At 39.0% G+C, this 11856-nt stretch overlaps 1 protein-coding gene across 5 annotated transcripts in view; it reads left to right on the top strand.

Annotated features, from left to right (window-relative positions):
- Positions 1-1422: 1422 nt before the first annotated feature.
- Positions 1423-11856, top strand: part of LRRIQ1 (leucine rich repeats and IQ motif containing 1) — a 100246-nt gene continuing 89812 nt past the window's right edge. The window contains exons 1-11 of one of the 5 annotated variants that reach the window (XM_081878185.1): positions 1424-1521; positions 2644-2792; positions 3273-3384; positions 3970-4064; positions 5538-5664; positions 6015-6244; positions 7238-7312; positions 7970-8836; positions 8969-9580; positions 10177-10329; positions 11407-11557. In XM_081878185.1, coding sequence (XP_081734311.1) covers positions 2652-2792; positions 3273-3384; positions 3970-4064; positions 5538-5664; positions 6015-6244; positions 7238-7312; positions 7970-8836; positions 8969-9580; positions 10177-10329; positions 11407-11557 — 2563 coding nt within the window. In that variant the 5' untranslated portion in view covers positions 1424-1521; positions 2644-2651. Of the gene's footprint in view, positions 1522-2323; positions 2423-2643; positions 2793-3272; positions 3385-3969; positions 4065-5537; positions 5665-6014; positions 6245-7237; positions 7313-7969; positions 9581-10176; positions 10330-11406; positions 11558-11856 lie in introns of those variants that run through there. The other 4 variants (XR_014160612.1, XM_081878183.1, XM_081878184.1 and 1 more) reach the window with 4 other exon arrangements.

Raw genomic sequence — 11856 nt, 5'->3', positions numbered from 1 at the left:
AGAGAAGTGCTTCATGATGTTTACATGCCTACTAAAATGTAGAATCACAGAATTGTAGAGTTGGAAGGGCCAAATGGCCGTGCAGGAATCCAATGCAGGAATCACAGCTACATTCTTCTGATATTTAGTTGGAATCTCCTTTATCGTTATTTGAAGCCATAGGTTCGGGTCCTACTCTCCGGAGCAGAAGAAAACAAGCTTGCTCAACCTTCCATGTTAGATACCGTATTTTTCGCTCTATAACACGCACCCGACCATAACACGCACGTAGTTTTTAGAGGAGGAAAATCCGTAGGCATGCCACCCGTAGGCATTCTCTCCATAACACGCACAGACATTTCCCCTTACTTTCTAGGAGGAAAAAAGTGAGTGTTATGGTGCAAAAAATACGGTATTTAAAGATGGCCATCGTAGCCCCTCTCCATCTCCCCTTATCCAGGCTAAACATACCTAACACCCTCAACTGTTCCTCATATGGCTTGGTTTCCAGACCCTTGAGGCAAACTATGGCCCAGGAGCCAGATCTGGCCCAATCGCCTTCTCAATGTGGCCCGCGGACGGTCTGGAAATCAGCATTTTTTACATGAGTAGAATATGTCCTTTTATTTAAAATGCATCGCTGGGTTATTTGTGGGGCCTGCCTGGTGTTTTTACATGAGTAGAATGTGTGCTTTTATTTAAAATGCATCTTTGCATTATTTGTGGGGCATAGGAATTTGTTCATATTTTTTCCCCAAAATATAGTCCAGCCCCCCTACAAGGTCTGAGGGACAGTGGACTGGCGGCCCCCTGCTGAAAAAGTTTGCTGACCGCTGCCCTTGAGCATCTTGGTCACCATCCTCTGCCCATGTCCAGCTTTTCTGTTTTGGTTTGGGGCTTTCCCTGAGGTGTGACTGAGTCACTTGTAAAATATTCCTTGTACGCCCGTTGAAAGGGTTTTGTTTTCAGACTTTGTGGGAAAGTTTTTTGTTTTGTGGTTGGAATCTGTAGAAATTGATTGCTTTTTCAGGACTTCAAAGTACACTTTTCCTATTTTGCTTCATTGTTACCTTTTTGTACCGCTTCTATGGGCTTCGGGCTGCAAATCTTTTACACATTTGTTAAAACAAATAAATAGGTTCCATAGCCCTGTATTGCACCACTGTTGCATGTTTGGAGGGAGGAGGTTCCTAAAGGACCAAGGAGGCTGCCTAGCATTTTTATTTTTTTCCAGGAGCTGTGCCACGAAGAAAAACAAGCCAAAGCGATGAATAAAAGCGTCCCTCTCCCTAGCTACAGGCCAGCGTCTTGCATTTCCACGCACCCTAAGTGCAGCGGGCTCCTCTGCATCCCCGCGCCCTCCTCCCAGGGCATGCAAAAACCCATTGTTCCCTCCTGGGGCTCCGATTGCAAGTCAATTATTTTCGAACTTTCTCGGCTTCCGTAGCTAGGACGTCCTCCTGCGTGCCGTTCGCGGTTGCCATGGCTACACTTCCTGTAACATTGAGGTTAGCCGCTCTAAGCTCTCGGGTTCTGAAGCAGGTCAGTGCTCAGCGGCGGGGAGAAGCGGGAGGGATGAAGCGGTCTTCGGCGCCGAGAGCAGGGACGGATCCCCTCTCCTGACAAGACAGGCGGGGAGGAACCCGTTTCGATCGCTAAGATAGAGCGGGGCGGCCGTTGAGCGAGGGCGATGCCTAGAACTACAACTCCCAGCGTGCAACGGGGCGCTGCCCGCTCAAGGCTTAATGCTTTGCTTACCCCAATGCACTCTGGGACGTGTAGTCCAAGTGCTCTGAGGGCTTGGCGGGCACGTGTCGCTTGAAAGCTTGAGGCTCTGGCTGCCGTCTATTTCTTTCTTTTTAACGACTTAAGTTGCTTCTCTTTGGAGCCAAGACGTGCCATTGCATTAGTGCGCAGCGAGTGTGCCTCAAACTTGGATATATCCTGAGAGTTGTGTGTATTGGGTAGATTTATTATTTGTTGGTGGGTATAACGTTCTGATTTTTTAAGGGAGTAACCTGTCATTTCTCTTTCATTTCTCTGCAAAATGCCACGTTACTTCATTAGGGCCATGTAGATAAACAACTAATAATTGCCATTATTAGTAAATTGTCCCTGGTAAAAGATTAAGGACAGTTAACCCACAAGTGGGTTGTGGTTTTGTTTTGTTTTTAAACCGTCTCCATATTACTATATATATATATATATATATATATATATATATATATATCAATCCCTGAGTGTATATAAATAAGTAAAAGCAGGCACATTGTATCCCCATTTTTATTACCCTTGCAAAGTGTTGCTTTTGAAAAGTGGTTGGCCAACAGAAATACATTAGCTACAATTGTTATCAAGCCACAATGGTCTTTATGCATGGGACAAGGAAATGAACCAGTCAGGAGGCAGCACAGTTAATGACAGTGACAACAACTAGACAAAGGTAGGCAATGTAATGTATCCACAACTTAAACCTCAGCAACTGCGTACCTGGCCCTTTCCTCATACTGTCAAGATCACTAGTTATACCTCCACCTTTACTTGAGATGGATAGCATGCAATATTATTTTAGAATGGTCTTAAACAACAACATGATGTTAACCGTAGAACTAATACTTCGGCAGCACATGCATTTCTTTTCTTTTTGCCTTTTCCATGTTACAGTAAAAGGAATGGAGAAAGATGATGATGATCGACAAATTGAAGAAGAAATAGAACTTGAATTAAGCAAAATCAGTTTTTCATCCTCTGAAATAGATGATCCTGATCTTGATCCTGATTTATCAGCAGAAGCTTCAAGTGACAGCGAACCAGTAAGTGTTCCACAGGACTTGGTGGCATACAGTGATCTTTCTGCATACTTGACAAACTTGGCATATACAGTATACAGAGTTCTGGCAGATTGATATATTTACTAGTTTGGTTGATAATATATGCCATGGAGGGTACCATGTGGATGGCTTGTTTCTTAGTATCCTAGACCCTAAAGAAACTTGCATATAAGTTCTACAGTAACATATTATAACATAAATGTAGTCCCCCTGTTTGTAACCAGCATCTAATTCTCGGGGGGACTCCATCAGAGGACTAAAGGTTTTCCACTGCTTTTAAGTGAATAACTGCTTTTAAGTGAATTAGCAGAAAGGTAATATGTAATAAATAAATAGGATTTGAGACTGCAGCACTTGTATTCCAATACTTCTACCTTACATAGTTCCACCTAGGGTTATAACTTAGCTGCAAACCAGCCTAATGTGAAAATAACATAGAATTTAATTTAAAATGTATATTAGATTTCAGATGAGCTACCAGAATCAGTTATCCAATATTTGAATTTTGTGAAGAGGAGTAGCCACAATGCAGAAAAGCTCATTTTGCAAGATTTGGAAAATGATGAAATATCAAGTAAGTGAGTTAGTCAGTTTGTTCTGCTACTGGTGTACAAGTAAGATGCTTATGTTTTACAAGAGAAACTACAGCACTCAAACGTTTTTAGAATTATTTGTAACTGAAAAGTAAGTTAGCAGTATTCAAAATATTTAAATAGACAAATGTTAATACTCATTTTGGGTAGCAGTGGCTGTTTATCACTGTTATGGAGATTTTTTGTAAATATTAACAGGAAAATACCTGGGAGTGCAAATTTAGGAGATTGATAGAAACCCTTGTTTAACATTGGGCCTGCCACAAATTATTCTTTGATTATTAAGATATCCTAAGCATGATTTGTATAAAACACTTTCCTATTCCTTTCATTGGAATTTTAATGAGTCTTTTAAAGGTACAATAAGCAAGCCTGAACTTGTATGGAACTTATTTTTAGTGTCAGATGTGTAATGATCCAACCTAAAAAAAAATCCTGCCAATTTGGAAAGAAGTACTATCTTATTTATATATGTGCTAGTAGGATGTCTCACTGAAATGAGTTAGTTGAAGCTTTAAACAGTAACTTCTTCTGCAGTGTCTAAATTATAATTTCTTTATTTGCAGGTGATATATACAAGGTAGTTCCTAATAATGCTTCAGAATGCTTGGCTGAGTTGGCTTCTGAATATAATGAAGATCCAGAAGAATTAAAGAAAAGGGTATTCTCTCTATATATATTTACTAGGGCTACTGCTACTGCTCATTCCACTTGCCAAACATTCCTACAATCTGTGATATGTTGTGGGATCAGTGGTGTGCTGTGGGCTTGGCTTCAGTTTATGCAACCAGATGATGTGGACAAGATGTTCCTTCAGAATGGGAGACAGCAACTTCCGGACCATGTGAAATAGCTCCACTGGCCAGCTGCTAGGGGGTGCAATGCAGGCTGCAAAATGTGCCTTAGTCTATCCACCAAACTGGCTTCTGTACTGGGTACAGAAAATGGATGTCAGCCCTCTCACTCACCTGCATGAATTTCCTGTTCAACTTTGGCTAACATGCTTATATACATGTTATTTAATAATAATCTGGTTATTATCTAAGATAGGTATGGGGAACCTTTGGAACGTGTTGCTGAACTACAGCTCCCACCAGTCCCAGCAAGCATGGCCAAGGGTCAGGCGACTTGTAGGCCAGCAACATCTGAGGGCCAAAGGTTCCCCACACCTGATTTGAAAAAACCTTCGTATTTACCATTCTCTTTTTTTTAAAAAAAAAAAATCCAGTTCAAATATAAGGAAATAGTTTTAAATAGTTTTTTTTTAATCCACCGTGTGTGTGTGTTTGTGTGTGTGTGTATTCTTATTTCTTTTTCCCCCTTGCACTAATATGTAGTTCAAATATATGTTTCCAGAAAAACTGTTCCTAGTGACATTCTTTTTAGAAACTGGCTAGTTATGACAAAAATAAAATTTCATATGTGGAAAAAAATTCAGGACCTGATTAGATTTTGGCAGTAGAGAGCAATAACAATATAGCAGAAAATGTGACACATGTAGAGATAAGCTTACATTGATTGTCATAACAGAAATAATTTGATAAGCTTGGTGGTTCCTCTAAACTTCCTTTAAAATTATATTTTGAATATATCTCTGATAAAATACAAACTGTAATACAAATACAAACCTATTGTTGGGTAGGAGGCTTGTCTTATATTTTGCTTGTGGCAATATGCATGTTGAAGTAGACTTCTATGCAGACATCCCTAATTCAATAAGAAGTCTTAAATGCAAGCTAGTGCTGTATTGCATTCACATTTTCTTTCCCCAATCTAGCTGTGGTTGTAAACACAAACCCCCATTCGAAAATCGGTGATATTTCTGATTAGCAGCTTAGGAGGGAAAGTAAAGGAATTTTAATTCAGTTCTCCTCTCCTCCTCATTAAACAACTGAAAAGTAAGATTGCTGTTCTTACAACAAGACTCTGCACACACCAAGTTGGATTGTGGCCAATACAAGTGCTCCTAAACTTTTCATCCATAACAAATAACATCTGTTCATTACCCATATTTCTCCTATTATATCTCTTGCAATTTTGAACGATGACTAGCATAGAACATAACTGCTTCTGTGTATAGTTTGATAATTCCAAGCTCTACTACACTATCATGAAAATATTTGTTGCTGTTTAGGTATTGTCTGAAATAGAAGATGAAGATGAAGAACAACAGATCAATGTGACTTCTGACAATACAGTAGAGGCCAATGATAATGGAGACATTGCTTCCAGTGAAATTTCTGATAGATGTTCTTTGACAGGTAAACAATCTTGTAAGATAGTGACTCACAGAGAATCACTCATCTTCATGACTTAGCCCAGGTCTCTCAGATCAATATTGTTTAGCCAGAGATTGTTTAGCCAGTTATTTTCCATACATGGTATGTTCTACATCTGCAGATTGTGAGCTATATTGTTGGTGATGTTAAAGATGAAGCAACCTCCTCTAGTGCAGAATGTTAAAATAGATTATCACAGGCAGAAAAAAAATCATACCCCTTGTTTTTATGGTATAGTGCAAATTCTTAAAACTACCAGGAGCAGGCAACACAGTTTTATGCGGGGGCAATAGTATCAGTGATTCCAAGTTCTCATGCCTGCATTCTTCTAGATGATGGTGGCACAGACCTTAGCTTTACTTTCCAAGAAGTTGAAGAAAGATGCAAGCGAGAATATGAGCTCTGGGAACAAAAGCAAAATGAACTTGAAAATGAAAGAATAAAACAATTGAAAATTAAGAAGTGCATGGAAGAAACGCAAAATGAAGAGGAGGAAAAAAGGAGGCAACTACGGCAGGAGGAACTGGAGGCTGAAAGAATGAAGTTAGAAATGTTCCATGCGGTAATATTTTAATGTAGATAATGGGCATATTTAAAACCTGTGGGTCGTATCTTTTATTTATTTAGTATATCTTGTTTTTAGACTGAAATGAATTTGAATGCATTAAAAAACAATAAACATCAGAAAAAATAAAATATAAAACATACATTAATGAAATACATTAAATTTAATACATTAAATCATGCAAATATGGCATAATAATTTAAACATATATGTGCCCTAACCTAAAAGTAAAGGTGAAGGGACCCCTGAGCATTAGGTCCAGTCGTGACCAATTCTGGGGTTGCGGCGCTCATCTTGCTTTATTGGCCGAGGGAGCCGGCATATAGCTTCCGGGTCATGTGGCCAGCATGACTAAGCTGCTTCTGGCGAACCAGAGCAGCGCATGGAAATGCTGTTTACCTTCCCGCCGGAGCGGTACCTGTTTATCTACTTGCACTTTAAGGTGCTTTCAAACTGCTAGGTTGGCAGGAGCAGGGACCGAGCAACGGGAGCTCACCCCTTCGCAGGGATTCGAACCGCCAACCTTCTGATCGGCAAGTCCTAGGCTCAGTGGTTTAACCCACAGTGCTACCCGCATCCCTGTAGATACAGCTTCAATAAAAGAACTGATTCTTCATAATATGCTAGTCATTGATAAGTTCTGACATGCTTTTCACTGACATTGATATATATATTATACTTCAAATGTTACAGGAAAAGAATTCTATTGTAGCAATCAGCTCCTTTAGGGTACAAAGAGGACCTTATTTCTCTTTGGTGCTACACATATTATCTAAGAGTGTGTTCAGAAACATTGCTTTATTGTTTATTATAAGAATACCAACAACCAGTATGATTTTCTAGAGTAACAGAGTTTAGTAGCTTTTGTCATTTGGTTTTTATAATTTTCCAGCCTTTTCTGTTACTTTTATACATGCACCTTCTCTGTCAGACATTCTTATATCTAACATTAATTGAAGTGCTAACACTGATTATCTATATTATGTACAGCAACAACAGGCAGTGATGGAAGAGGAGCTGATGAAAGAGGAGAAGTCTTGGAAAGAACAAACGAGGCATCATGAGGTATTTTACATACAAGAATGTTGACAATTTTTATAAAATTGTAGCACTGTAGTTTATGTATAGGAAAATAATTCTCAGCCCACATGTCATGCCCAAACCATCATAGGGTAGATTTATTGAAATTAATGCATCTAAGATAGTCATGTCTATTAACTTTAATAAGTCTACTTTGATTCTTGGCCCCGTAACCATAGGTGCCTGGGGCCATGGGTACCATGCAGCTTGAATGGCCCTGGCATTGAAATTTGAGGGTGCCTCGCACCCTCACTGGGAATTTTGTGGGTGCTTGGGCACCCAGGTCCCCAGGGAGGTGGCACCTATGATGCTAGCATTGAATACCACCCCAAGCCTATTCTTTCAGGATAGCAACATGCTTTTTCTACACCTGCTGGGACAATTACAAATAGTTCATTTCATATTATTATTATAACAGAGCCAATATAATAGCAATACACTGAACAATAAATGGAACACAGTTCAATATATATGTTACAAATAGATTGACATCACCTCCCTCTGACCTGCCTGTTTTAATATGCCTATTTAATATGCAACCTATTTAATATAGAACCATTAATATCAGTTTCAATTTTATATGATTTGTACGTCATAATTTTGGTATTTCTTACAAATGCTTACTTTTTTGTTTGGGCTTAGGAATTGATTAATAACTTACAGATACAAATAGAAGAAGAAAAGAAGGCATTTGAAGAACAACAAGCTATGGAAAGACAACACTTGGCAGAACTTCAGAATATGGCTGCTGTAAAAATCCAAGCTACCTTTAGAGCCTTCTTGGTGTACAAAAAATATTCCCCTGTCTTGAAAGAAAGGAAAAAAGAACTAGAAAAGCAAAGAGAATTCCAAGAAGCGATGCAAAGGGAAAGGAAAGAAAAGCAGGAAAGATGGATGAAGAGGGCCCTAGAGAAGAAGGAACAAGAGGAGAAAGAAAGAAAAAGATGGGAAGAAATAGAGAGGCAAGAACTTGAGGAAAAGATGAAGAGGCATGAAGAATATGAAAAGAAGAAAGAAATTTTGAGACTTCAGCGAGAACAACTAATATTGGAAGAACTGAAAAGGACAGAAAAAGGCCACCTAGAATTTGTGATAGAAAAGAAAATGGAATCTGAAAATGTGGATAAAGAAAAACTGTTGGTTAAAAACAGAAAAATAATTAAAGAAGTCAAAGAAGATGATGAAACTGAAAAATCAGAAAGGCAAATGAAACTGGACAATATTGATAATGTTACAAAAATAACAAAGAAATTAAAAGCAAAAGAACAGGTAGAAGAAAGAAAGGAAGAAGAAACTGCCAAAATAAATAGGGGAATGGGCCCCCCAAATACAGAGAAGGCTTTAGAAATAGCAAATAAGGAGGAAGAAATCAAAAAGGTAAAAGAAAAGGAGGAAGAACAGGTAGAAGAACGAAAGGAAGAAGAAACTGCCAAAATAAAAAGGGGAATGGGCCCCCCAAATACAGAGAAGGCTTTAGAAATAGCAAATAAGGAGGAAGAAATCAAAAAGGTAAAAGAAAAGGAGGAAGAACAGGTAGAAGAACGAAAGGAAGAAGAAACTGCCAAAATAAAAAGGGGAATGCCCCCCCCAAATACAGAGAAGACTTTAGAAATAGCAAATAAGGAGGAAGAAATCAAAAAGGTAAAAGAACAGGAGGAAGCTAAATATGGAAGAATGAAACTAATTGAGGAAAAGCAAGAGAAAGTTGAAACACAGGAAAAAGAGTATGAGAAAAAGAAACAACATGAAATACATGAAATGATGCATGTAGGAAATGATGACAGATACCGTTTTTTGACAACTGTGGAATTTCAGGAAAATGGTAATACAAATGCTCTCAGAAGTGAAACTATTACAATAGTTAATCAGGAAGACAGCAGGCATAGCAGTTGCATCAGCATGGATGTTCAGCTAGATTCTGGAGGCGCTGGACAGATAGACAGGTCTTATGCATCTGAAAATATTAAAATAGAGCTTGCTTTAAAAGAAATTCATGAGGAAGTCACTAGTCGTTGGGCCAGATGTGAAGATTCAGTCAATTCTTTTGAGCAACTGCTCGTGCTTTCAGATCCTATTGAAAAGAAGAGGTTAGCGTGGATGAAAGGATGTAAATCCTGGTCTAGAATTTATAGGGAACACCAGGGGAAGAAAATAGTTGAAAGAAGCAGGCCACGGAAATGCTCCTCTGGTCTGATGCCTCCTCTGAGTGCTGCCATGATAATGCAGGCTGGCCCTTGGAATTCTCTGCAACAGGTGAGTAAAAGTTGCAAGTTCAAAACTGTCATACAAGTGTCTTGTGAATCCTTTTAGTGCTTATGTATCGCGAGCTATTCGTAGGTTCTTAGTGCTGACATAACATTCCCCTCAGAGGAAGTAAGAAGTGGAATCATAAAGTTTGCCAAAAATGCTTGAATAATTTACTGACTTTTATAGAAACTCTTTCCCACATTCCTTGTTCACTGTGTGCTCTAGTTCTGTTGATGCAAAGGGTTGGGTGGGGACCATGGCAGTATTGTGCAGTTAGGCAACCTGATCACAACCTTCCAAGAGACTTTACACCTCTTACACAGCCTGCAGAGTAGTGGATGAGCAAGACGAGAGTTACAGTAGCATAGAACAATTGTTGAATTGTTGGCACAAAGAAGCATATCTTTCCATTGTGGTGTGTTGGATGTCATGAATTGTTTTCTACCCCCACCGCCTGATATGATTTTGGATTTTTCCAAACTTTTTTGTTTTGAGCTAGAAACAATATTCTGGATGGTTTGAAATCACAGTTTATATAATGCATTGCAAATATATTTCAAATGTTGCAAGAGTATAAACTTTTTCTTATTGAATGTGTATAGGTGACCACAGTTACCTTTCAAGATTTGCCGGGCTGTAGCCTCTCCACGTTGTCACAGTGTTCAAAGCTACAATTTTTGAGTCTCAGACGTTGTGGATTGCTTTCTTTGGAAGGACTCAGCAACTGCAAAGATCTAAAATACATAGATGCAGAGGTACTATGTATTTTTTAGTCTATGTTGAAGTGGAAATTATTTCAAAAGGTGCTGTTACACATTCACTCCACATACAATAAGAACATAAGAGCCCTAGTGGATCAAATCAAAGGTCTAGCTAGTCCAGCATAAGATTTTCAAATAGCAACCTTCATATGGATATCTTTCACCTTGCTAGTAACCAGCCTGGTCAGGGAGGCTGCTTATCAGCAGGGTGGTGAATACACTGACAGCATCCCAGATCTGTCTGTCTAGTCTAACACAGATGCAGTGCCTCTAAGCCCATCCCCAAATCAATAGGTTTTCTGGTAAAAGATTATATTTCTATGGACAATGTCAACACCAACACCTTTGACCATCTAGACTGCTCTGGTGCTGTACCAAGAACCCAGATGTGCACAGCTGAATTACCCCATGCCCACCCAGTTTATGCATGTGAGTCGCAGTAATACATGTCAGGTCATCCCCTTCTAGGTCAAATCAGGGGTGAACATAATTTAGTTACAGACTGACCTGGCAAATAGAGGACTAAGTGGCTAGCCCCATCAAAAACTGCTGGAGGAGCTGAAAAGGGCCAAACATCTAGATCTCCATCCCAGGTGGTAATCAGTTCCTCCACTCAAATATTCTCTTGCCTACAATGAATGGAATTGAAGCAGTTTTACTGTAACTGCCTGCCAAAGGCTCATCCAGACACATCTTAACAGCTTCACCCAATAACCCTATGTACAGCACAAAGTTTAGGGGCACAGATGATAAACTAAAGCTCACAAGTAAGTGTATCCCATGTGGTAGACAGAATATAGTAATCTCATAAGTACACTCCTTTGCCTCTCACCCAGGGGAACCTACGGAAACCAACCTCCCTCCCAATTCAGCCTGGCTTGAACTGATTATTGTATCAGTTTTAATCAGGATCGGAGGCAATAGCTGCAATCCTAAACACTTACCTGGCAACAAATCTCATTCAATTTATTGAGCATTCTGAGTAGACATGAATAGGATTGCACTGTTAATTATTTTTAGTTCATTCAAAAAAATGTAAGAAAACTTAATATTTGTTTGGTTTATTTACAGGAAAACAATATTAAAGGGATTAATTGTGAGAATCTTGAAAATCTCTGCATTCTAATTCTGAACAAAAATGACATTTCATCCCTTCATGGTTTATATGGCTGCACTAATCTTTGGAATCTTGAACTTTCCTACAATAAAATCACTCGAATTGGTAAGGGACTGACTATTTCCATTGATAAATAGTAGAACTGCAACCATTAGTAGGTAAATAAATGTTCTTAATAAGTTATTTTTATGTGATTAACAATAAACGCGTCTGTTAATTGGTTTGGGTTAGTAGCCTCTGTGGTCTGCTCTTTTTAAAAATATGGTGGTTGTCTCAGCACTGAGAGTCAGGTCATAGGTGGGCAGTCTTGTGGTTCCTAGTTACACTTCAGTACAAGTAAACAACTTTCATTTACCAGGGAAAGTAAATAGGTGTCCATCTGCATATTCCCTGGTGCACTTAGT

Source organism: Podarcis erhardii (genome assembly GCF_964252035.2).
Source record: "Podarcis erhardii genome assembly, chromosome: 10".
NCBI classification, from domain to species: domain Eukaryota; kingdom Metazoa; phylum Chordata; class Lepidosauria; order Squamata; family Lacertidae; genus Podarcis; species Podarcis erhardii.
Note: the sequence above shows the minus strand (reverse complement) of the source record. Positions and strands in the feature narration are given on the sequence as shown.